At 46.2% G+C, this 26892-nt stretch overlaps 1 protein-coding gene across 2 annotated transcripts; it reads right to left on the bottom strand.

The window, feature by feature from the left end:
• Positions 1-2200: 2200 nt before the first annotated feature.
• On the bottom strand, positions 2201-13284 carry LBH (LBH regulator of WNT signaling pathway). Of its 2 annotated transcripts, none has more exons than XM_038177093.2 (3): positions 13123-13284; positions 12423-12525; positions 2201-4727 (listed from the first exon to the last, which is right to left on the bottom strand). In XM_038177093.2, the coding sequence occupies exons 1-3, from the start codon at positions 13146-13148 to the stop codon at positions 4527-4529; spliced, it is 330 nt and encodes a 109-aa protein (XP_038033021.1). In that variant the 5' UTR covers positions 13149-13284; the 3' UTR covers positions 2201-4526. The 2 variants fall into 2 exon arrangements, with proteins under 2 accessions (XP_038033021.1, XP_038033023.1); XM_038177095.2 differs by having other exon boundaries at positions 12423-12581; positions 13123-13249.
• Between the last annotated feature and the right edge of the window lie 13608 nt (positions 13285-26892).

Below are 26892 nucleotides of genomic sequence, written 5' to 3'. Positions count from 1 at the left end.
AGCAAGGCAGAGATTGCAGCAGAGCCCCTTCCTCCAGCAGCAGCAGATGCTACCAGAAAAAAAAATAGGGAGGACACTCTCAGCACACTACAAAGGGTTTTCCCACTTGGGGCTGTTTGCAGGTGGTGAATGGTTCCACCACTGCAGCCTGCACAGCCGCCTGACCTCAGCCAGCTCACCTCTACCCCGCACAACAGAGGTGACTGTCCCTGTCCCCAGGTAGGCACTGTTTGAAAGGGAGCTAGTCCTCACCCCAAAAGGCAGCACCCAAAGCAGCAGACCCGACAGCCACAGCTCTGGCAGCACCCCAATGGAAAAGAGTTGTCAAACATAGCTCAGGAAGGCTTATGCCTGACAAATATTAGTTGAGCTGATTGCAACCTGCCTGGCTCAGGCTGCAGGATGCAGGCAACCTGTGGGGAAGATTTCAAAGTACTTGAAATTCATCCACCCTGCTTTCCTTCATGAGCACAGCTTGTAGCCATCCTCACTTTCGTGGAGCCAAAAGCATCATCAGCCAGTGGGAGCCTGGAGGATCCAGGGCTGTGGCTGTGTGAGAAATACCTGGCCACCGAGCTCACTGACCACAGAGTAAAGAAGGAAGCGTTGAAAATAAAAGCGAGGCTGCTGTGACATTTTTGTGCTTGGCTTCTGACATCCTCTGCCTCTCATACACTTGACTTGCTTGCTTATTTTTATCAGATGAAGCTGATGGTTGCTGCTACGGTAACACTGTGTGGTTACAGAGCTGGCAGCCAACAAGTGCTCGGTGCATGTTTCCTTTGTGGCTTCCCTCCCTGCTCTGTGCTTCCACCCAAGTCTCTCAGCACAGTGTATCTGACGCTGCTGGGCCTCACTTGTAACTGCTGCCTGCTGTGACGGCCGGTGGATTTATCGGTCCTGTCCCACCACAGTCGTTTCTGTTAATGGTATTTCACTAGCAAGGATTATAGGCTCATACATGAAGAAATAAATGTTCAGACTCTCTCTCAGGCTACTTCCCAGCTGGTCTGTCCTCAGTTTTGGCACTCAAAGTACACCAGGCCGCTACAAACCACCACCCCAAGCCTTCAGCTCACACTGCAGCATTACAAACTACAGCCCTGCACGCATCTTCCTCCAGCTGGGCTTCCCCCAAGAAGCATCAGGAGCTGCAAAAAGGCAATTGTGGCACAGGGTGCATCCCAGCTGCACATCCAACCCTTCAGACATGTACTGGGCCTCCAAGGACCTTTAGTAGCACCTTACAGCTGCCTGCAGTGTTCTCTCTTCTGATATTTTTTTCCAGGTCTGCTCATCAGCAAGTTCAAACTGCGCTACCACCAGCCCAAGGCATTTTCTAAGCAAAGTGACACAGTTTGCAGGTTTCTCTGAGCTCAGTTCCCCCTTTTGGTGTTGGGCCTGAAGCTTCTTCCCTCCTTCTACTACAAACACCACACAGCAGCTTTCATTTTTGTTTTGGCCACCTCACGCTGACTTCAGTAGAGCAATCTAGAAATGCTTTTACACATAGCTGGCCTGCCTGTTGACTGTGGGGGAAGCAGAGTGGTATTAAACTTTGCAGTGCTTTCCACTGGGTTCAGGACCAGCTCTTCGCTTTTCTGACGCTGCTCCTTTCCTGTCCAGTCAAACACAAGCAAAAAGACATCATTTGTTTAAATCATTAACAAAGTTCTCCTTCTTAAGCAAGGATTTAGGGCACAGTGATTGCTCTCACGTGCAGGTACTGTATTACTACTAGTAGTAAGAAGAACAGGTAAGAATAACCTCACCTCTCCACAATTTCATGCAGTCAGCTAAGGGTTTAGATATGGATTACAGATAAAACTATATAATCTTAAATTCATATCTAATCTGTAAATTTATAAAGACAACATTTAATTCCAGGACAATGCAAATTGGACAGTTTTGCTGCAGCCTTTCACACAGCAACAACCAACTATAGCAACACGAAAGGCAAAGACACTGTCCCTCACCCTCCAAGTTGATTCAGGCTCACATGGTCTTAGGTGAACCAGATACATGAAACACAAGTTCCCCCATGTTCAAAGGGCAGCCTCAACCTGATAGATATGAGTACTTTAGGATATTTGCATTAGCCTTGCAAGTCAGCACCCCTCATACCTGAAACACAAGCACTGGTCATTACCTGGAAAGTTGGCTATCCAAGCCCACCCCAGCAGTAAGAGCAACGCCAGTATGTTTGGAAAGCATTTTCAAACTTTATTTACAACTGTCACAGTGACAAAAATGTAGTTTGAAAAAAATGCTAGCTTCTCCCTGAGGCTCAAAAAAGAATTACAGAAATATAGAATGTATATCATACAACAGGAGGAATTTTTACTGGAGTGCTTTGTTCTTTAGATGCATTCAACAACAAATAGAAATATACACAATACTTCCAAAAAAGGATGCAGACAGAACTACATGAGTCTTTAGGGCAGACAGCAGGTTTGAAGTCCAAGGATTGCCATCTCATTGCTGCAACATGGTATTATCTTTGATATACAGCTTTGACTTAGTGGTACAGCCTGAGACCAACAGAGTAACACTTAGAAATAGGACAATTGGCTGGTATACAGGTGTACGAGCTCATTCCATTAAGACAGCAAGACTAGAACAAGTGTTACAGATATAACAGCTGAAACAATTGTCAAAGTAGCATCACTACATCATGACCATTCGGTGATGAACCATCCACCCAGACAGTCAAGGAGAACGTATAATCAGGGCTGCATCACTAGGTTAGAGACCAGCTGCAGTGTACGAACACTGAATTTGTCCTGCTTTGTGCTAACTCATCTCCAAACTCATATCTGTCTGAAACAGTGATGCAGAGCTGATAAGTTATTGCCATTATGTTTGAACACAAAGACTGAAACAATCCTGTCATCATTTTTAAAGTAGTTCCCAACCCCCACCAGCACTTAACTACTTATGAGGTATTAAAAATACAAATACACATGTTCAAATATATTTTAAAAATGAAACCTGTTATAAGCAAAGGGGGGTGGCATCGGGATTATTATGAAAGTTTGGTTAAGGCCTTGACATTTCTTTTCCTCTTCTGTGACTCCAGATTTGGTTTAGGTAGTAACTGTTCTCATCCTATTCCAAGAGCAACTGGCTCCCTGAGCTGATCCACAAAGCCACAAGAGCATCACTTTCCAGGAAAACAGTGGGTTACCCTGTTTGGCAGCAGAATTGCCTCCTCCCCAGAGACAGGATATTCCTCCTTGGAGCAGGATATGGTAAATAAGGACAACCACAGACTTTGCAAACCAATCTGCATTTCATTAAACACCTACGAATGTTTCACCCATGCCACAAAGCAGACATCCTATCTCAGGATACTCAGGCTAATAATACTCTTTAAACAGCACGGCAGCCCTCACCCTTCCCACTGACAATCCACCCTAGATCTGGCATCTAACCTCTGGGTTACCTCCAGTTCTGGCAGCACTCCCCCCTCTGCAGGTTCCTACAGGAGCAGCCAAACCTGCCCTGTACTGCCAGGGTATGAGAGGCCCTGCAATTCAGAGCTGAAGGACATCCCCCAATCCAACCCTCACAAGCCCATGATGCAGCAAGTAGGAGATATGAAACCCTACAGCCTCAGACACCAAGGCAAGCAGGTGTAATCCCCACCCTGTAGCTTTGGGCATAGAAACAAGACAAGACCAACAGCAGCAGCCTTGGCAAACAGGAGAGAAAAATCCAAGGTGTTCAAATCTACATGAGCTCATGCTGCAAACAGAACGTGTCTTTACATTGGATTTGCACTACCTCATGCTAACCACCTGCAAGATAGACTAAATCCTTGCAGCAGCAGAGATGACAAGCAGCAGCCTAACATCACCCTGCAAATACAGCTGTTCAGCACCGAAAGGTCTAAAGGCAAACTGAGGGGGAAAAACCAGCTTTAGGAAAGTGACTGGTACAGGCTCGAGAGCAAGAAGCCCACTACTCCTATGGATGTATGACTCCGACATGACTCTAGGAGGTGCTGAACTGGAGAGAGCTACGGGCCCCTCAGCAGTAGAGCATTTAGCGATGCTTCGCTATGGACACCCTTCTACCTTCAGACACACAAAATGGAAGCTTTAAGAAAGGCAGATCTGAGAGATGACTCCTCTGTTCTCAGGCTTTTGGTCAGAGGCAGCTCACAGCTGAGCACTGCTGTGCTTGCTTTCCCTCCGCACTCCTCCATCCCCACGCTCCCCCCTCCAGCATCCCTTGTGTGGTCACCCTCCACCACGTGCTCGGAATTTCACTGCTGTCTCCACCTTGGAAAAATACAGATAGTGATCTCAAGAACAGCAAACATTTCTCTGCGACACTTCCTTCCTCAGAAGGTCTGCTGACACTGAGGGCTTCAGTTCTCAATACAGAGAATACAAAAAAACTAAGATCTTGCAGGTGCAAAGTTGAACTTGTCTTTTTTTTTTTTCCTTTAAAAAGCCTTTCGAAAAAGTGTGGCTCTTCCTTTAGAAGGGTGCAGTCCCTTGCCTTTCCCTAGAAGCCATTTATTGCTCCTTGTTGTCCTTCTTTGCATCTTCACAGTTTTCTTCCTCCTCCTCCTCGTCCTCCTCCTGCACAAGGAACTCTTCTGGCGGCCATCTTAGCTCCCCGCTCTCCACATCGCCCTCTGTTGGCTCCACCACGATGGAGGGCAGGCGGTCCTTCAGCTTGCAGTAGCAGTCGAAGTCAGAGGGATCGGGGAAGATCTGAAAGAGCCCAGAAAGAGTCTGTGAGAGGAGCTGCTGTCAAGCAGCCTGAGACAGAAAAACAACTCTCAAGACACTTGGTCTTCAGGGTGGATTAGTGTCCGGACACAAAATAAACAACTAAGTGATGAGAAGAGCTCCTCAACTTCCTATAACATCAGATTGCTTCAAACAAGCACTGCCCAGAGGCCTTCTTCCAAGGCATACATTTACTTGGATAGGGCTCACCAAACAGGCCCCTGCTTTTCTGGTTATTCATCCAGAAAGCCTCAACCCCTCCGCCACAGCTTTTGCATGAGTTCTCCTGATTTTGCAAACTGAGATATCTCAATCTGCAAATCTGAGATCTCATTTCCTGCTGCTGGCCAAACTACACACGAGAACAGACTTGTGCTCCAGGCACTGCCGTCAGAAGGGGAGGGAGACACAGAGCAGCACAGCACTGTAGCAGTCCTGACCCTTGCCACACGGGCCTGTGCCTTGCACAACTCCTGGGCAACAGCACCAGCCTGGAAGATAAGTTCAGCTGCATTTTGGATATTTTGGCAGTGTTCTGCATGCTTCAGCTGCCATACATCAGAAATGAAATTCAGCAGGAAGATATGTATTTTGTGGAAGGGTCAGAGACCAGACCAAGGGTTGGAAACTGGACCATATTCCTTATGGCAGGAGGTATCTGTGGCATGGCCAGGAATTATGTACTCCAGTGCAACAATAAGGACCTCCTTGTCTCCAGCCCCTACGGCTACACAGTAATACCTTAACCCTTCCCTCCCACCCATAGCTTGCCAGGGTAAATGTGCTCCTGGCCGGCAGCAGCACCACGGCCCACACTCACTGGTAGTGCCACTGGACTACAGGATTCGATCCCACCAAAAACTGAGGCAGGTACAGGAAAGTCTGCCACTGCAGTGGAGCACTAACAGGTTTGTGTGACTAAATGGCAGTGTGAACAGAAAAAACAAAAGATGCCCTTCTAGAAGAACGGTTATCAAGCCCTACCTCACCCAGAGAACTGCTGGGTGAGAAAAGCTGCAAAAGCAGGTTCCCTGTGCTGAAGCCTTAAGCATTAACCATCAAGCACCATGCTCCTCATGCCAACCATACAGGTACCCACCAATTCCGGAAAGCCTGACCCAAATTTTAAACTGGAACACCACCCAATTAACTTGTTCTTCAACCTAGTAGCTATTAACCACACCATTACCTCATCAATATGAAGTCTTCTAGTATTTAGCCATATTTCTCCCTTAAATCCAAATCTTTGTGTGAACCAGGTTATTGAAAAGGCCAGGCCACTACTTGATGCAAAGTCAAAGTAACTTCGGGACCAGATACTCAGGAAAATGACTTACAACATAATACACAAGTTCTTACACACAGCCACTTTGTCCTGGGGACAACGATAGGAGACCAGTTCCCACTACAGCACACACCATCCACGTGCTTTCCACATGTACAAGGGCAAGTGAGGTCTTTTGAACACAGGCACCTTCATATGGGTGTTGCAGCATGAGTTACTTGCTATTAATCACTCCCAGGGTAAGTGAGACCGTAACTGTTTCTTGAAGCTTTGTGGCTTCTACTTGGCCAAAGACAGTTTCAGACACCTAGTGCATTACTGGAAATACAGTTGATGGCTCTTAAGCATCAAGTCATCTAAATTCAGGATAGGAAAAAAAAATACCCTTGACATTACATTGTTTAGAAAGTTGCAATGGAAAAAGAAGTGTGGTTCATGAGGTTATATAAGCTGATAATGTCCATGAAAATAGCCTCCTGTGCAAGAAAAATAGCAGTATAATAATTAAACTAACCTTTGACTGGTATCATTTTAAGCATATTATTTTCAAATAAATTGCTCCAATTTGACCTAGCCTGCCTTTTTTTTTTTCCCAGAAACTAAGTAGTAGTCATTTCCTTAAAAAACAAACAGCCCTGAAATGTGGCGTGCAGCTTTTTTTTTTTTAAATAAAAAACCAGCACAATCTTATCTCAAACAGTTGCAGGACAGGCCAAACCTAAGAAGGTCAAGATTTTTTCCACTAAGTCATGTCTTTTAATCATAGAAGCAGCATGAAGTGAGATGTTGCAACTGCATTTTCAAGGGGTGTGGACAGTCAATGGAAAAATTATACAAAGGCAAATTTCCTAGCATATGACAAGCAGGACAGCACTGCAGGCCAAGTGCAAGGACTGAAGGGAAGTGGTTTTCAGATTAAGACTGTTTGCACATTCAGGGAAATGGTATGGAAAAGTCTCCTAGGTCAGCCCCAAATTAAGCAGAGCTGCCAGGCTCTTTTTATGAAGATCAGCAAGCACCAGCTTTCTGTTGTCCCACACCAGCAGGGCCACGCTGCATTTGTTGCTCCCATATGCAGAATCTGGTCCTACTCCAGCTGTAGACAATGGGAAGGAAAAAAAAAAAATTCTGAAAAAACTTGTAGTGAATTCCCCCTCTCAGTGAGGATGCAGCAGGCTCAGATCTGACCTGCTAGCTCTGAACCCTTTTACACAACAGCCAGGACAGCTTGTCTAACAAAACCTGTCTGCAAGCTTCTCTGCTTGCTCACCCACCTGAGGGGAAGACTTTTCATCTCCCCATCACCCAGAGAGCACAGCAGTGATGGCTTAGCTTCTCCCCCACATTTATCAGAGGGAGCCGCCCTGCACACAGCTGTACCAGATGCCTGCTGCTGACCTATGTTACTTGATGGGGGACAAATGACAGCCACCAACTGGTTGTTTGGGAAGGCTAGCTATAAGCAAGTGCAGATGTAATTCAGTGGTATTATCATCAGGTATATACCTGATAAGGTACTACAACTGCTTCCGTATATCCCCAGTTCCGTGGCAGTGTCCCAAATCTTGGCCTGTAGCAAGAGTCTTCTTCTATCTCTAAGTACTAAGCACATGTGTATGCTGTTCAGTGTAGCTTCTTGCTTGCAGCAAGACTGGTTTTCACAAGCCTCTCCAGATTATGTTTTGGGAACTGCTGTCTTTCAGGATGGAAAGGGTAGTGAAAGCAGTGTTTAAAATGAAAGCTTGAAATGATTTTCTGAAGATCATATTTGCTTTGTTTCAGATGATCTGGCTCTGCTACCCTTGAATGAAGTCTTGGCAACAAGAACGGAAAGTTCCCTTTGCCCTGGGGAGGCTCATACCCTCTCTAAGCATTCACAGGGAAAAAACACCAAAAGCAGAAGAGATGTCAGACAATTAAGAAGATTAGTTCAGAGCTACCATAATCCAAGTGACACTCGTAAATTCAAACATATACTTCATACCAAAACAAATAGTTCAAATGCTTGCCTCCCTACACATACAGGCTGAAAACTGTTCCAGCTTTAGGGAGACTAAGGTAAGATCTTTCAAAATTAAGTTACCATTTTGGTGGAAAGCTTTACCTCATTGTGGTATTACTAACGTAAGACATGAAGGTCTGCACGGAGAGGCCTATCACTTCAGGTACAGGATATACCCTGACGTACACATACCACTGCTCTGAATACTAAAAGGTAAGTTTTGTGCCTCCTGAGCAGCATCAAGTCAAAATTCTGATTTCTAATTATTTCTAGTTATTGAAATGAAACTCTGCTGCCATTAAGAAGCACAGCAAGCTCATTCCAGGAAATATTTAAATCATCTCAGTGTGCTTTTTGGAGAAATTTTCCAGTTACAAGAAGTAATGCTGCTAAGTTTCACTCATGCAGTAGTCATGACTCGAAACCGAGCTCCATCTAGAATGCACACAGTGTGTGACTCAGGTTTATGAGCTATGACAACTCCCCAGTCACAAACACATTGCCCTGTCTTTGGGGACAGTGGCAGGGAAACTTCATGCATCATAATTTTCCAGAGTAATGAGACATCAAGGAGGGAGGAAAAAACATGCACTGAGATGTTATGATTAGCTGTTTGTCCTCCGTTTGAATTTCAGCAGAACATTCTTTTACAGAGGGTAGATTTGAACATATTAGTTAGGGCTCTGCTCATTCCGTATCTTGCTCATGCCTTCAGTTAAGGTCCAAGACCTGAAATAAACATTAACTCATCCTAAAATAATTAAGCCTGAGGATTTTGTCTAGTAAATGCATCAAATGTGCTATGTACAGTGGGAGATCAAGTTATCCTAAGCTCAGTTGTATTTACCAAATTCCGCAGCCCAGTCTGAAGACCTCCTGATGATGGCAAGCACCAGCCCTAACACAGGGCTTCCCCAGGAGAAGCCAAGGCTACACAGGTAAGTAGCACCTTGCAATCAAACAAGAGGAACCTTAACTTCCATCCTTTTCTGCTAGACCCCAGGTCAGCAACATGTTGTTCCCTTCACGATGCAGGCTTTTGCATCCAAACCCACTGAACTACTGCTTTCCCTCTCCCCAGTTTAGCTGGGAAGCTAGATGTACGTCTCTGTTCTCCATACTGATGCAGCTCAAGTCCCCCATCACTGAACACCACAGCTCCCGAGAAATTTAGTGCTTCAGGGACGGGTGAAGAGGTTGCATTCACCAGCACCAGTTTTCCCAACGAGACAGGGAGCCCAAGCTTTTGCCATGGACACTGGATGGAGCAGTAAGCCTATTTACCTAGATTCAGTCGGTCTGACGCAATTTGCAGCTAACTGTGGCTGTGATTAACCTAGACAGATCCCAGCATGATGTGATCATGACTTAAAGAGCTCAAGCTCCCCATGACAACCAAACCCCAGCTGATTGCATTAGGCAAGCTCAGATTCCACATGCCAGTCCCTTAAAAGGGAGCCTGAGGCCCCACAGGACCAGCTAGCTGGGCTGCAGAGTATCATGCTTAGCTTAGGACACATCATTCATGTAAAACACTTTGGGCAAAGCGTTCTCAGTTGTGCTCAGAACCAGTTCCACTTTCAAGACACAACGTGGGATTCAGGTGAAGGTACTGTTTTAACAACAGTTCAGTGAAATGATTAAGCCAGCCTCGATTTCAATAGCAGCATCCACGCTGCTGCAAAATGGTGTTACAGGACAAGCAGGCATCGTGCTGATGAGGCTTTTCAGAGAAGAAGTATACCTGTTGCTAGCACAACACTAATACAGTACAGTCCTAATACAGTACATTAGCTCCAACTAGCATGGAAAAGGCCCAGCCCTCCAGAGATTGCCAGGCAGGAAGGGGAAAAAGCCCTCTGTAGGTACATCCGTTTGCAGCAGGGGCATCTTGAGCCATCAGCTGCATTTCAATGAGTTGGTTTGGCTTTTTTTTTTGTTTAGCAGTCCCTTGGGAATTATGGGATATCTATTAAAGATCCAGAAATAGCTCCTCACTGCAGGCACAAGACCCAGCATGACATCATCTCCTCATCTGCATCTTCTGTTCTGTTTATGCCTCCCTGTGCTCTGAGACTCATGCCCAGATTTCACCATTCACATCCACCATCTACAGAGGGCCCAGAGAGCAACTTTGTCTTGCAAATACAGGAATAAAAACTGCTCTGTATTGAAGGGTTTTGAAGTTAGATCTGCTTGCAAGCATCTTGCACATTAACCGGAAAAAGGTAACTATGCCAAGAAAGCACATTTTGCAAGTGAAACTGCATACAAATTACTAGGTCTGTATGGGCAACTCTGTTATCACAGGCATGAGGTTTCTGCAGTTTGGATTTTCACATCAGTACTTAAAGAGCAGCAATGGTCAGCCCACAGAACACTGGGAAGTTTTACTGGGGGATGCATAGCTTCAGGTGATGTCTAGACAGACACTTCAGACTATAAACAGAGGCAAGGAGTGGAAGAGGCAGAAGGAAAAAGCAAACAAGTCAAGTTCCCTCAGAAAAATAACTAGGGAGACAGCCAGGAGCCCTGAAGTTCAGTGAACTCCACAGGACGGAAGAACCAGATTGCTGGAGTTTATAGTCTGGAGGCGGTTGTTTCCTCAATTTACTTCCAGGTCTTTGCTTGGAAAACAAAAATACTTTGAAACAGTGTGGTCTGCAAGTCAAGTCTGTCTCCAGCAGATTCTAACTTGCTTCACAATTCTAGCAAAGCTTCTGTGTCCCCTTTTCTGATCCAAAGGAATCTCATGTCCACATGTGGTGGCAGAAGCAGCCCCCATGCTCACCCCAAGTACCCTACAGACCAGTCCTCAGGCAGACCCTGCTCTGCACAGCCTAAAGGGCGACATTTTGAACCTCAGTTTGATGTATTTACTTTACTACACAGATGACATGTTCTACCACTACAACAAGAGACACTTTAGAAACTAAAAGCTTGCCTCTCCCAGTCTGGAGATCTTTTTTGTCTCTAATAGAGAAGGGCTATCACCCTTACATTGTGAGTGCCCAGCTCTGCAGATCAGCAAAAGAAGATGTTGCAGCTTAGACCAATCCTCAGTGCAGAAGCAGTCATGCTCTATTAGCCCTGTCTGGTTTTAAGTTATTACACTACAGCCCTCAGAGTAGCATATAATTTTCCATGTACCAAACACTCTCCATCAGCACGATGAAGCAAGGACTGACAAACCCTGAGACAGGACAGAGTTCACAGTACCATTTGCATTCAATTTGGCTTTGCTATTCTAACTTCAGTTTTCAACTGTTGAAGGATGCTTTCAACCAGCTCACTTTGCACTGTGACATTTTCAGCCTAGCAGTCAGAGGAAGGCCGCAGCCATTTCTTCAATCCTCTTTACACTAACCTGATTTACAGGCAGAACCCTCAGCCACAGCCCACACGCTGCCAGTGCCTTATCAGCATCTGCCCTCTGTATCTCTGCCCTTTCTACCATCAGTCTGGCTGACAACAAAGCGGAGCACTAGCAGGTATTTACCAGCTCTTGCAGGCATTTGGAAAGAGCCATCTATGACTAGACTGCTTCAGAGAAGGAATCTAAGATGCATAAGCCCTGCATAGATATGAGTTATCAGCATTTATGACTCAAAACGCTTTCAGGTTCAGATGATCCACTCAAAACCAAAGAGGCTTATCTCCTACTTAACCTAAACAGACTAATCAAGGTCATTAGCACTTGGGGAAAACCTCACTGAAGCAACTGTTAGAACAAGCCAGGCACCCAGACTGACTCTCACTGGAAAGTTTGGATAATAGAAACATTTCATACAACTTGGTTAGACTTCTTCACGTGGTGACCCATTAAGACAACTGTTTGAACATCTGGCACAGACCAGCCCGATTGCTTCAGGTTTAGCAGCCGTTCTCGTTACCACATGCTCCCTCTGTAGTGGAGGAAGGCAAGGTCATACACTTTCCACTAACTCAAGCACTAAAGCAGAACAGCTATTTCCCCACACGGGCAAAAAAACAAACAACTTGCACTATTCAGACACAGAATTCTGACAAAAAAAAAAAAAAAAAAAAGCAATACACACTCTTTTCCCCTCTGCACATCTTCAACTTCTACCGGAGGCCCAAAGTTCAGCTGATTTCACGCTCCGGTGCACTGTTACAGGCTTGTGGCTCATTTCTCAGACATAAATATGCAGGCGTCCTGCAGCATACCTCGTTAGACTGCACGCTCAGAGCAACTGCCTCTGTGCAGGCTGTGTCACATCTGCCAGGGAAGAGCTCCGCACTGGGATTCTTGTCACCAAAAGACCCGCTACAAGGTAAGGCCACAGAAGAGCACCCCAGACCAAACCCGCTGTCCGTCCCGAGTGATTCCCTAGGGGATCGCCGCCCAAGCAGCCAGCGAAGCACCCACCTGGTACGACAGGCCATCCTTGCGGGGGCTCAGCCCGATCTCGTCCATAGCTGGGGTGTTCATCATCACTTCAGTCATTTCAGCTGATCTCAGATAATCGGGGCTGGGAACAAAAGACAGCGTTCACATGACCCGAGGATCTCAGAAGAGCTCAGCGAGCTTTAAGTAACGTCAGAAAAATAAAGAAGGCAGAAGAGGCCGTCAGCAATCTATTTCTGGTCCCTTCCTTCCTGTACGGCCGTGTTTTCCCCACACACGCTGCCAACCCCTGTGGCAAGGGATGGACAAACCACCGCACCTCACGAACCAGGTGCTCCATCCCCGCACCCCGCCAGCAGCGCTCCCCATTCCCGGCTCAACAACACCCAGCGAGCTCTCAGCAGCAGCGGGGCCGCTTTTTCACCCCATTTCCTCCAGCCCTGTCCCCAGGGGGGCACCGTGAACAAGCACAAGCACTGGTTTCAGGGTTTTTGTTTTGTTTTTAATGCTCCGTTCCGAGTCACCCCAGCCCGCACCCCCCGGCGTTACCCCCTCGGGCCACCGGGCGCAGCCGTGCCGCCAGCGGGGATGGAAATATCACGATAGAAACATCACGATAAAAAAATATCACGACACGCTGCCACATCGCCAGCCCGCGATGCCCCACTCACACCCTCCCCACCCCATGCAAGCAGCCGCCCCACGGCAAGCTCGCACTCACCAGGGCAGGGGGCAGAGCACGGACATGAAGCCCCAGCAGAGGCAGTCCCCGAGCCTGGTGTCGGTGTCCCCACAGCAGCCCCACAGCCCCGCTCGGCTCCGCGCCCCACAGCCGGCCCGGCCCTTACATAGCCCCGGGGCGGGGCCCGGCCCGCGGCCGCCCCCCGCGTCACGCCGCCATTTCATGAATGGCCTCGGCGGAAAGCCGAAGGGGAGGGATGTGGAAAAGGGGGGTTTTGCGTGGCCCCATCGGTCTCGCGAGTGTGTTTGGGGGGCTCCACGGTACGGCCCCCCCACCCGGGCACACCCCACTCGTGGCCGTTGGCGGCTGCTGTGTAAGATCTGTGAGATAAACCACCCCTAATTCTGGCAGGAGGTCATCCAGCCCCTGCTCCTCGAGCCACCTGCTGTGTGCGGTGCCTTTAACTGCAGAAAAAAATAAATAAAAAAATAAAGGAAAAATCAGAATGAAAAGCTCCAGGAGGCCAAGCTATATTTAGCAAGGCAATAAGAATCGATGGCAGCAAGGAGGAGGCGACAGATGCAGCAAATCCATTTACTGCCCGGGAACGCATGAGTGCTGCGGGCAGCAGGAGGTGAAGCTCTCAGCCGCAGGGCCACTGGAAGATGCTCGGTGGTCTGAGGGCCTGCATCCACTCCATTTTTTCATTGTGTGAGTGGTATCTTGCCATAAGCTGGCAGGTCAAGTGTAATTCAGGGAATGTCTTTGTTTAACGTGTTGTTTCATGCTGATGCACCAGCAAAATGCACCAATCATGTGCATCATTTGCCCGGCGTGTACAAACTACCAAGAGCAAGTTCAGTGTTTCTGCTGAGCAGCTTTACTCTGCCTTTACTCCACCCTGCCAGCCCCCGGACTGTATACAAACGCACAGATACATACGTGCATGTGTTTCCTCAGACCGGATATTTTAATCTTCTTAGATTCATATTATATAATGATAGCATATGTGGGTGTTTTGCATCAGGCTTCAGCAAGCATCTTCTTTGTGCCAGATTAAAATGAATCACAAGAAGCTGATCTAGCCCCTGCAGATGCATGGAAAATTGGGTGGGTGCAGACGAATCCGCTGTGAAGGGCTGCCAGTAACCTCATGGGTCCCACTTACTGGCTTTGCTCATGTGGGCACTCTCCTAAGAGGAGACAAGACTTGACTTGTAAAAGACAGTTTTGAAGAAGAATTGAAGTCAGTGCCTCGTGGTATGTACAAGGGCTGAGAGACCACTCTGGAGAGAGGCCTTCGTGTGCTGTTGGTCCACGTTATTAGATTTCTTAAAATTAACTTTTCCACCTGCACTGAGTGCTCCCGTCTCCTAGTGTGTCCAGCTGGAACACGGAGACAGGGCTGTAGTTCAGTTCCCTCTGACGTGTCATCAGAAACAAGGCTGTCCCTCTCAGACATACACATACCTGCTGTACGTGTCTTGATCTTGGCGTTAGAAAATAAAAGCCAATGAAAACAACAACAAAACAAAAACCACAGATTCTTAGTAAAACCAAAGAGACCTATGAACAGCACCAGGCTCACCCTTCCTCCACCCACACTCCCAAGGCTCCTGCAGCCATCACCGAGCAAAAGCAGCTCAGCGAGCTGCTCACCTGCTGCTTGTTTTTCCATCCAGCCTGGCACAGGCAGATAGTTTCATGGTTCTACCTTGATAACAGCCTTTTTGTTTGTTTGTTTTTTTGGGGGGACTAAGAAAAAAACATACGTACTTATCTCAGGGATTACTTCCCATTCATGTGGTGAGCACGTCAGCCCATGGGGAAGCGTGGGGATCGTTGCTGTTGTTGCTCACTCTGGCTGGAAGCCACTGAGAGATTTATCCATGTGATTAACCATAAGTGCATTAAGAGTCCTTCTGAATGCAAAGGCACACCTCATGGTTTCCATCAGCACATTGGTGCTTTGCTGAGCCAGGCATGTTTGAACCCCAAGAAGCGAAGTCTTTCTTGGGTAAGGTATGCACCAGCAGCATTAAACCTCCATTTCTTCCCTTAAGAAAGCCTTTGTGGAAGTGTTCTTGTATCCCAGTGATGGGGGATCCTCCATAAGCCTGAGGATGTGTTCCCAATGCAGGACAGCTGTCCAAGCATAGCTATAACTTGTGCTTGTTTCCCTTGCCCCAGAAAGGTATGAAGAGACATTTTTTGTCTTTAGTTTACAGCCAGGTCTAGGAAATGAAGCCCAGCATGACCTGATTTCTACTTTTTTTTTTTCTTTTCTTTTTTTTTTTTTTTTTTTTTCCCACATCTAATGTGCTCACCAGATCCCTGTTTCACCATTTTATGTTTGTGCTTTAAACACTTGGGACTCCCTTCTCATCTGGGGACAGCAACAGCAGCTCTGGGCTCTCAGCTGGGGCAAACTGATTTCCCGGGAGCTGAGCTCATTGAAACCAGATGAGCTCTCATGGCTTTCTTTCTTTCCTTTTTCCAGTTAATTTTATAATTCTCTGTAGTGTTTTGTTTATCAGGACAGTACAAAATAACATAAACCAAAAAATTAATAGCAGCCAGTGGAGGAGCTGCAAAGGGGATGGGAGGAGGCCGAATGGCTCTGCATGTTTCCCCGCGGTCCTGGAGGCCCTGTGTGGCAAAGCCCTTAAGCTTGTCCTGATAATTAACTTTGTGCTAAAAGGCTTTATTGAGCTGGGGCCTTTACTGGTGCAGTGACACCTGTTGTGGATGACCAGGAGGAGAGCAGAGGGGCAGCAGTGGAGGAGAGGACGGGATGGAGGATACCAACGCATCTCTGGCTCAACAAGCCTAAAATAACCACGCAATGACCCCATTTTCCACCTGATTTCCCTCACTTTTCTTCTCTGTTGCTAACATCAGTGCGTCTCGTTAATGCTTAGTCCCTCCTGGATGTTGTTTCACCCAGCACCTGGGCCTGGATGAGCTCAGATGTGCACTGCACTGAGCAGGGAAGAATCGGGCCTGAACCTTGGGGCTTTCTGGGCCCTTCTTTGGCATTTATGTCCTGCCAGCACCTCCTTCTAACTCTTCTTCTGAAAGAAGTGTTCTCTCTGGCCTTCTGCTGAACTCAGAAATATCACTCACGTGTACTTAAATATGCAAAATGCACTAGTGATTTATCTAAAATGTTATTTAATCGCAGCCTCGGCCTTCTGTATCTGTAGGGCTTGGCCCATGCTCACACGATCTGCCAGTGTTGAGCACCAGTCAGGAAAATGGAGAAATGAAATGGCCCTGTCTGGCCCAGCAAAAGCCCCAGCAAAGATGTAGGCATGCAGTAAAGCCTGGACACAAAGGGAAATCTGCTCTGAAGCTGCTTTGTCCCTGCTTTTGTCTCCTTGCTGGTCTGCTCTGGAGATGCACCAAGGGTCCATTGTCAACAGCAAAGCCAGCAAGATACGCAAGCTCTCAGCTCAGCTCAGATCATGCCAGTACAGAAGGACAAGTTAGGAACAAAGAGTGTCTGTGTTAATATTTATATCCCGTCAGTGTAAGTGAAGTGAGTTTTGGCCAGAACTGGTGTATGGAAAATATTTTCATTTGAAAAATTGATTCCTTCACTGAATCACTGTATTTCACCTTTTTGTTACACCAGGATTTAATGTATTAATGGATTTATTTCATTAACAGTGTGTTCCAGTGATACTTATCTTACTTTTTTTCGGTCAGATTGGTGCTCAGCTGAAGAAGGTTGACCCTGTAGACAACACCAGGCTTACACACACTCCGGCAGGTCACAGACCACTTAGTATGTAGACTCAGGATGGCAGCAGGGCCTGAAAAGTAAGGAAGCATTTCTGTGCCCAAGAGGGAAAGAGGTAGTGTGTAAATCCAAGCATCAGAAAGGCACAAAAACAGGGCAGCTGACTGGGGAAGTGTGTGGTTTCTGTGAGATGTTGTCTCTGCTGTTATATTTATTTACCTCCGCTGGCATAATGGCAATGTGGTTTTGTGCTGTAATAGCACAAAGGAGCTCTTACACCTGCAGCTTTATTTCTGCATGGACAGGGGACTAAAACTGTCGGTGTAAGTCACATCCATCCCAGTACAACAAAGCCAATGCACTATCTTTGGCTGCAGTAGCTGCATCAAGTCCTGAGCATGAAGAGGAGAGAGGCTGATCAACATAAGGCAGCCCAGTTGGTTCAGAAGAGTCAAAAGGACAAATGAGAGAAAACCAGTACTGATAGATGAATGAAGTTTGGGGGATGACTGCTCACCCAACACTGAGCCCCAAGTTCCACTGATTACAGGATTGGCCTTTTACATTGAGGCCTTTTAAAATCAGCCTAGGAGGAGCAGGTGAGGGGCTGAGAACACAAGAGCCGGGCTGTGCTGGGACACCCTGTGGCAGCCAGGTCCCCCACAGCTGTGGCATGCCTGGATTTTGGGAGCTGCCTCCCAGGCCGTGGCAGTGCGCATCTCCCTGCTCTTTCTTGCACATGCATGTGTACAGGAGGCTGCACATTCCCCTGTGTGCAGGACCCCATCCCATCCCAGATTTGATGAAAGGTTCTTACTGATGCCTATTAAACCACACCATGATGCTCAGCAATGACCTTAACTCTGACCTAAGACCTACATCTGTCAAAGAGCAAGAAGTAATCCCATGAAATCCTCAGCTTCCTACTTAAGAGCAGAGGCTAGTTATCCTTGTGCCTTCTGCCCTGAGAGCTCACTAAGGCAGGGATCAATGTAGTAATTGCTTCTGTTAGGACTCCAGGAATGAATAGCTGAAGTATTTGATGCCTACTTGGCCACCAGTCTTGGCCAAAATCACACGGATCTTGCAAAGCATGACTGCACAAGCACAGAGCAGTGAGACGCCCACATCTGCACCTCCATGTGAGGCAGCAGCTCTCCCCTGCTGGTGGTCCCCAGCCTCCACAGCTCCTCCACCTGGAGAGCCACCAGCATCACCAAAGCCTGGGTGAGGCTGTGCCCCATGCAGGCTCCCAGCACTGTGGTGCACCCCAATCCTTGTGGAGGATTCCTGGTCCAGCAGAGACCCACCAAGAGGAAGATTCAGAGGATGAAGGTGCTGCAGAGTCGCACAAACCTGGCTGCAGGCTGCTCAATAGGAAAACAATCACTCAAGCTCCAACTAAAGGCCTGTGATTTAATCCTGGGGGACCAACAAGGCGAGATCCAGGATAAACAACATCTGTACATTCACAAATAGGAAGTGGAGCTGCTTTCATGTCCTGAGCCTGTTGATTAACCGGTGTTACTGTTTGGCTTGGCTCTCACTGCCTGGTTGCTTGGAAGGAAGGTAACTAAAAGGAATCATTTGGTTACACTCCCTAAATGTGGGTATCTTTAAATAGTGCACGGGTTTGCATTTTGCCTGCAGAGGACTGGTGGGAAAAGGTAGCAAAAGAGTGCAGATGGCTATCAGAAGGGAACCTGTGTTTAGTCTGCTTGTGCCAGATGGGAATGGAAAGTTTGCTCCCTTGCCAAGTGTTTAAAAGAGGAAATGGGATGTGATATTCTGCCTCCCACTCCTTTCTCTCCCCTGAAACCAGCATGCTGCTCTGCTTCCACTTGGTGTAAAAAATAAAAAATGCAGCTTGGACCACATAAAGCCTTGGAGATGGCTAGAGATACACCTCATTCTTTCTTAGTGTGTTTATTGTGTGGAGATGGATGTAACAGAGTATTTTTACACACAGCTGGGTCCAGCACTGCGTAGCACCTGTCTTTCAGTCTCGAATATTAATCAGTGCACAGAAACAAAACTGCGAAGTCCTCAAACTGCAGAGATGTCCTGCTGTGATCTCCCTGTCTCTGGCCGGCAGGAGATGAACCTGTACCACAGCTCTCTTCCCCCTGCTCCACAGTAAGTCTCATGTCAAACACCTTGGCTGAGAAATGTACCTGTGAGATGAACCAAAATCTCTCACCTGAAATTCCTGTGACTTCCCCTGGCTAATAAAGACAGGTCTGTCCTTCTGGAGATGGTGGAGGCTGAGAAAATCTGGGGCTGAGGCTTGTCAGGTTATTTTAGGATATCCTGGGGTTGACCCTAACCCTGTCTCATTGTCATGAGCACTGTAGCAACCTCAATGATACCCATCAGTAAACCTTCAGGTTAGTCTCAGAAACATCTCGTGGAACCTAATACCATGAATCGCAACATCACTAAAGAGCTTTGGGCAGGACCTCTGGAGGTCTCCTGCCTAGCTCCTGCTCCAGAGTAGGGCTGACCTTCAAAGCTGGAGCAGGTTGCAGAGGGCTGGTGGAGCTCAGTCATCGACGTTTCCAAGAGCAGAGACCCCATAGCCTCGCCAGGCACCCGTTCTGCTGCCTCACCATCCCCAGAATGAACATTTTTCTTTCCATGTAATCAGAATTTCCCTCCTGCATCTTGTGCTCAGTGCCTCTGGGCCTCTTGCTATCTGCCTGGAAGCAGAGCCTGGCTCCATCTCCTCACCAACCCTGTTACTGTGAACAAAGCAGGGAAGACCAAGGCATGTTTTAATGCCACTGATCTCACCTGTTATTCATGACAATCCCAGGGACTTTCATAGCTGAGGAGGATGAGAAAAGGAAAATGAATGTCTTCCTCTAACTGGCAAAAAAGTCTGGGGCAGTGCCAGCACCCAGAGGAGTGGCACTCGGGCAGAGATGACACCAAGGTTTCTGTCACCAAGAGGGTTTGCAGGCAATGATTGTGCCTCCCCAGGGAAAGGAGCTGGCCTCAATGGCCACATTCAGCTGAAGTACAGGTAGAAATAAGGCCAGCTATCAGCTATTCTGTAATCCCCATGAAACCAGGACACTTATCAGGACCCAGGATGATTGGGGTCCCATTAAAAAGCTCCTGCCAGTGTCACTTCTCATGGGTTTTATCATCCTGCTTAGCTAGAAGTCACCTGTGAGGACTGACCTCCTATGGGCTTTGGAAGGAGATCAAAAGCTGCTGCAGAGCAGCATTGGCACAGGGGTGTTTTGGGTACAGTGGCATTTGTTTTCTAAATTTCTCTCTCAAAGGTAATGGGATAGTGCCAGCAACAAGTGGTGTTCTTGGTGGTCACAACGAGAGACAATAACATAAAAACTGGGGAGGAGAAATCTGACTTTCTCAGAAGTGAAAAGTGAAGTGCTCGAGCTTAGGAAGGTCGCTGGGAGGGAGGGCAGACTGAGCTCTCAAAATCAGTCCCTGGGTATGGGACAGGGCACAGCTAATAGACAGCAAAGAGAAAACCATGGAAATGCCTACTGCTGTTTGCTGCTTTCTTCTGCATTCATTTGTCTTTTGACTACTGCAAAGTCCCTGAGCCATAATTAGGAGCAGACCTGTTGCAAGAGTTCTCAAATGTAATTGAGCTCTCTTGAAACTAAACCATTTATAACAACCTTTTGCAAGAAGAAAACACAATGTACTCTCCTTTGGTACAGTCAAGAATATGCTGTCCTTGGGCCTGATTAGTCCACCTGCAGCACAAAAATTGTATGCAGCAGCAAAGAGGCTCGTCTCTTCTTCCAGCAGGCAAAGGGTTAAGCAGCTTGAACACAATCCCATTAAAATTAGTAGGGATTTTAGGATCCCTTAAACAGAAGTCCTGGGCTGATGGACCTAGGTCTGTCTGCATGAGTTATTGTTAATGGAAAGGACCTGGAGTGGGCTGCTAGGAAGATGCTTTCCTTTCCTGTGCATCTTACTTTCAGAAGGTAGTGATATCCCTAGCCAGTCCCTAAACGAAGTTATTTTATTTATTTTATTTTATTTTATTTTATTTTATTTTATTTTATTTTATTTTATTTTATTTTATTTTATTTTATTTTATTTTATTTCATTTATTTCATTTTATTTTATTTTTAATGGACAAGCAACACTGACTGCCATGCCTCTTGACAGGGTTGCTGAAAAGGCTCACACTACAGTGGCATAAGCATACAAGGACAGACCCAGACCTCTGCTCATAGTCTAGACCCCCTCACTCCTCTCTCAAGAACAGCTAGAGATCCAGATGGCAGCTGAGGGTTTCCTGATGAAAAATCTGGTCCATTTTGTAATGGGCTAGAAGTCCTACAGCTGTCCAGAAATCATCAGCTCGCCTTTCTGCTTGTCTGGGGCAAGAGCACAGTGCCAAAGTCATGACCTGCTTCTGCATGAACGCCCAGGCATCCCTGGCTGGCAGAACAGAGCTCAGGGGCATGGTGGGACCAATCATCTAGCCACTAAAAAGAGTTGTTTCGGACTTAACAGGAATATTTTCAAGTGCCAGTCACTTCCCACGAGGTTATGATGTGCTACAGCAAGGGGACTGGGCAGCAGCTGTAGGTCTAGAGCAACTTAGTAAAGCAATAGCTCATTTATTTTGGGAATGGGGAAGAGGAGTCATTACTGCTTTGCCTTCAGACTTCATTTCGCTCTTCTCTCCTTCAAACCCTTCTCCTGCCAACAGATTTATCTGCCGCCACCCACCGGGTGACACACCTGCCATCTAGGCACAAGAATTCACAAACTAATGTGACAGCAAGGATCATCGGCCTGTATCTGAAACCTGGCTTATTCAAGGCCCAGAGGCCTCAGGTATCACTTGAGTAAAAGATACTCGGGGTTGTTTCTCCTCTCCCCGTGCACAGACTTTTTGATACAGGAAAAATCAGCCCACCTGCATTTTGCAGGTAATGGGGCTGGACCCCACCCCCCCTCCCCTCAACCCCCCTCCCGGCGGTTTTTGGTCCCCACAGCTTGGGGAGACGAAAAACCTAAAAACACTCCAGGCCTAAAAGCAAACCAGCTCACAGAGGCTCTGCGATGGTAGTTTCTGACAGCAGAGGGGGTCATTGGGCTTTTTTTCCTTCTCCATTGCAGAGCCCTACGTGCCCTGCGTTCATCTGCACGGTGGTGAGGGCTGCGGGGTGCTCTGATGTGGGGTGAAATATAAGGCTGGTTTCCTAACAAAGTTCTGTGGGTCATGCAGTCCTGTGGTCTGTCCGTCCTCACTGATCGGGGAACCTCCTGATTCACTCCAGCTAAAGTTTGCAGAGGGCTGGAAGTCTGCAAGCAACAAGTTTTGGTTGAAGGATAAAGTTAACCTCATTTGCAAAGCAGGATGTTCCAAAACCAGATCTAATTTTCCATCATGAAAACCTCAGGCGAAAGTAAATTGATATTAACTTTAACGGCAAACATAAACAAGGACTTATTATTTATCATTAAAGCGTCTTAAGAAGGCTCTAGAGCCCTAAAAGCAAAACTTTGATGCTGTATAAAAGAATTATGTTTCTGAGATGTATCAGTTCAATAATTAAAATAGCATCTATGAAATATAAATGTAAGATATTAATACATTAAATTAAATTAAAGCCACCGAAAGCCAATTATCTTGTAAAATATCTCTGATAGCTAAACTGGTGAGATGTAGAGAGATTAATTTAGATCCTCATTTTAGGAAGTGACTATAAATTGTTATAATGCCACATCCAGTTACTAGGTTGTTATTGACACTTGTGAAATACGCTTGGAAGGGCTTTTAAATATTCAGAATGAAGTGAAAATTAGAAAGGTATCAGGAATAATTAAAAACTAGCTGTCTTGTCTCATTTCAGCTATAATCTGATTACATCTTCTAGTTTACACAGCTCCAGATTTGTAAACACCAGCACCTGTGAATCCTGTGTGGAGGAGGACAGGAGGGAAGTAAAGGCTGGCCTTAATTCATGGAGGCAGCCATCCTTTTTGGTTGTGTGAAAACACACAGCCTTTGCTCCTTTGGTTATGCTAAAAAATCAAAGCACGGGGCTCTTGGGGGGAAAGAGAAGGGTCATGGTGGTGCAGTGTATGCCAAAAGCCCAGAAAACGTGGTTGTGCTACTCCAGGAAGTAGGCCACTAGCTGCGTATGAAGGCCTTGGATTGTAAGTTCATCGTTCTGGCTTTGGTTGGGACTTGCATAGTTGTAAGAGCAACTGATGAGCCCGTGGCCCCCACCTACACTTTGCACGTCCTGCCACAAAGCACAGTTAGCCCTGCGCAGAGCAAGCCCTCCCTGAACTGCAGGAGGGCTGCGGCATGGGGATGTGTGTAGGGATGATTGTGGGGCCTTGAAACATCCAGAACAGGACGATTCCAGAGGCCCTGGTGCTGTGGGATACCCCCTGTGATGGATGATGACCCTGGGGCAGAGTGAGGAAAAATCTGCAAGGTGTGCACAGCCGTGCTGGGACAGCTGGGTGGCTGTACCTGGATCTGTGACCATGCACTGAGGCCCATGGATAGGGTTTTTTCTTTTATCCCTTTTCTCTCTAATACTCTAGATAATATTAGTCACTGTTAGTACCATTATAAGTGGGTTAATGAGCACTCTTAGATCGGACTGTTAAAACTTTTATGTACCTGACATTATGTCTTCTAATGTAAGTCTTATTTCCCTAGCCCACATAAGCAGCACAAGTTGTGGTGAAACAACCCTGACTTCAGTCAGGGCAGTATTTGCTGAGCAGACGTAATAATGGGAAGAAAAGTGAGCATCCAATGGTAGCCTCAGAAAATTGGGGCAGGTCAAGTGCCACCTTCCTCGGCTCCACCAGCAGTGACCCTGCCCTGGGGCCAGGCAGTTCTCCTCACCAGACAGAAGAGTTTCCACAGGTGCTCATTGTCCTACCAGGCCATGGGATGTAACACAGGACTCTTGACCTTCTCCTGCAGCGCTAACACCCCCACAACATACGATTAAATGTGCCTCCTCCTTGCAGTACATGTAAATCAGTGATTTACCCCATTTCCAAAGCACGGCCTCAACATTCATGGGTCACTGTTCTCAAAAGCAATGGCCACAAGCCCCATCTCCAACATCAACAGCCCCACTGTAGAGCTTCATGTCTGTTTTTTTTTATTGTTGCTTTGTTTGTTTGTTTGTTTTTTAAGATGTGGACAACATTCACATGCAATGCAAGCTTCTGACTCCTCCATTCTGTTGCGGAATAACAAGAACACAGATTTGGGTCAGGTCAGAAGAGCAACAGTTTATTTACTATAGCTGTAGGAAAGAAGACAGCAGCAGACAAGCAGGCTCTGCTGCTGTGAGCAGAGTAAAATGAGCGGAGGGTTTATATGCTCTTAGAGACACCACGTGAAAGATGACAGGGCCTGAGCTATACATACCTGTTGCAAACACAAGGCCACAGGCCTGCTCAAGGAGCCTGAATTCTGCTTTCTTCAGTGCAGAAGTAATTTCTCATTAAGATTACACGATGATTACTGTTTCAGGAGACAGAGTGAAGATTTGATGAAGAGGCCCACCAAAGCCCCAGCATTTCTACATCCACAATTCTCCAAAGGTTGTTCATTACACTCAGAGTGACCGCCTGTTACATGGGAACAGGGAACTACTACTAGTTCTGATGGGGGGCAGTCCTTCCACCCTTGGCCTGTTGCATCAGGAAGAAGGGTGGTAAAGGCTTGAAACTGTAAGGCCTGTTGCATCAGGAAGAAGGGTGGTAAAGGCTTGAAACTGTAAGGCTGCATCACACACCCAATGTGCTTGTGCTAAATGGCTTCTAGCTGCAATATCATCTGTAATGTCTGACATATAGGTCACTTCAGTGCCTTCTGCCTAAGTACAATGAAGCAATAAAAGTGAGTCAGAAACAGGTAAGGAAAAATTATTTATATGAAATCACATTTCCTTCCTTTCTTTGGTAAAAAATATAGAGAAAAACATCAGGTGTGAACCTCAGCATCTTGTTTCCTCTTGCTTTTCTTTTTCTTTTGATTCTGGATGAAAGGAGTAAGAAAAATTGACTTCCATAGAAATAAATGCTGCAAGGGTTACAGTAAAGCTTCTTTATTTATTGTTCCCCAGAATCTTCTAAGACTATTAAAACAGTTGAGGTAATCAAATGAAAAGCATTGTAAAAATGTGTTTCTTTAATAAGAATCCTTTGTTCAATTTATAGACCAAAGTAAGTGACTGGATCTGAGGGTGTGCTGCCTCTATACAAGCAGCCCCCAGATTGCTTTGCTAGTCACATCACAAAGCCACGTGGAAATGGTTCCCACCACATCGCATCTCCTTCAGATGTCTAAAGTCTTCTCTCACAGAGAAGAGACTTTTTTGCCCTCCACGGCATACATTTGCATTTCTCCAGATCAAATCTCATCTGGTGATACTATTCCTGTTTTTAATCTCTAGAGATGCATTCCTAGAAGAGAGAGGCATGCAGGAATGATACACATTCGCATAGTGGAGGATAAAGGCAAAAAAGGAGCTGGTATACACGTGAACAAATGTAGCAGGTAAGACTCCTACATTTTTTTCCAGTCCCTGCAGGAGCAAACGGTGGTATAAACCCCAGCTGCAGTCATCTCCTTGCAGTAATATTATTAAGATTTTTAATAGTAACAGCAAGTGTCTAAGCAGTGGTTCTGTTGACTGTATCATGATTCAATGGATCCAGTAAATTAAACACCCTGCTAGAAAAAGAATAGCAATGACAAAAGCAGCGCAACTGTTGAGACATTTCACAACCGTTTTACTCCATTTTTTTCTTCCCTTCTTATCCGATATTCCCCCTTTTTGGGGATATTTTTGCAACTCCTTCAATGTACATCAAATTTGGTAGAAAAGTTTACTTTTAGCCCACACCACAGATGTTTCAAAGGCAGTAACTGACTCAAGTTTGTCTCGTGATGTTAACAGTGTTGTAGCTTTATGTTGCCATGGCTTCTTCAGTCTACAAAATAATACTTTTAAGAGGACATTTAGGTCTTCCATAGCCCTTATTTCATATGAGATGGGGCTAACCTGAAGGATGAGAAAGTGGAATCAGTTGTCAGGGGTTCTAGATGGCTGATGGCAGACCTTGGCATAGACCCAAGGTATCCTCATTTCCATGAGGCTGTAGCAGCTGCCCTTATGCCCTGACTCCATGTGATGCAAGCAGGATTTTTGACATCAAAATTAAAAAACAAAAAAAAAAAAAAAAAAAGAGACAACAAAACTGACCACAACCAGCACACAAACAGAACAGTTCCATGTTGAGACCTCACATCAAATGAAAACCTCTGAAGCCTAAGTCTGACATCTGCTCAGTGTTCTTAGATGAAAAGCTTCTTACAGCTGTTGGTTAAGTAGCAATCAATCAGCCTTGAAGTTTAAGTAGTTATAGGTACTGCTCTAAACGTGTGGGATTCCAGTTCACATTCTAGTCATGAAGAAGCCAGCAATTACAAATGCTTAACCTGAGTTTCTTTTACTTTTGCACACTGGAACATTCATATCCAAATTACCTTTAGCAACCAAATAATTGAAAAGTCACAGTCCAAATTTAGGAACAGTAGTACACTGGTTGTCAGTGCAAGTTGAATGCATGCCTATAAAAGGGTGATGCTATAAAAGGGTGATAATGGTACCATCCTTACCCTCATGACCCCGTATCATTTTCATTCCCAGGCTGCATGTATGCAAGGACAGGATAACCATATGCTGGCTAATCCACTGGAAAGCTGACATTTTCTAAGTGTTCTACTTTTGTGACCTAAATTACCTCTCTAATGTACTTTTGGCTACAACAGAAATCATGCTGAGAAGCCTCACCACGAAGAATGAAGGTTTATTGAGTACATCACTATGCTAATGCCTCCTCAGCAGGTTGACATAGAATAGACAGTCCATGGATCCTTTCTGAGATGCAATGAAGAATGTCATTCTGGTATAGTAACACTAGGAGTGACTCCTAACATTGCCAAAAGCAGACACTTCCCCAGATCCTGAAACTGCTAATTCTGCAGGGAATGCACAACAATCGCCAGAGAT

This window comes from Anas platyrhynchos, chromosome 3, assembly GCF_047663525.1.
Source record: "Anas platyrhynchos isolate ZD024472 breed Pekin duck chromosome 3, IASCAAS_PekinDuck_T2T, whole genome shotgun sequence".
In the NCBI taxonomy this organism is placed as follows: domain Eukaryota; kingdom Metazoa; phylum Chordata; class Aves; order Anseriformes; family Anatidae; genus Anas; species Anas platyrhynchos.
Note: the sequence above shows the minus strand (reverse complement) of the source record. Positions and strands in the feature narration are given on the sequence as shown.

Bases quoted from the DNA above. Each gene is read 5' to 3' on its own strand.
- LBH (XM_038177093.2), bottom strand. From the start codon at position 13,148: ATGTCCGTGCTCTGCCCCCTGCCCTG. The intron at 12,526-13,122 runs GTGAGTGCGAGC...TTTTGTTCCCAG, and splicing joins GTGCTCTGCCCCCTGCCCTG to CCCCGATTATCTGAGATCAG. The intron at 4,728-12,422 runs GTGGGTGCTTCG...GGGCTCTTTCAG, and splicing joins AGGATGGCCTGTCGTACCAG to ATCTTCCCCGATCCCTCTGA.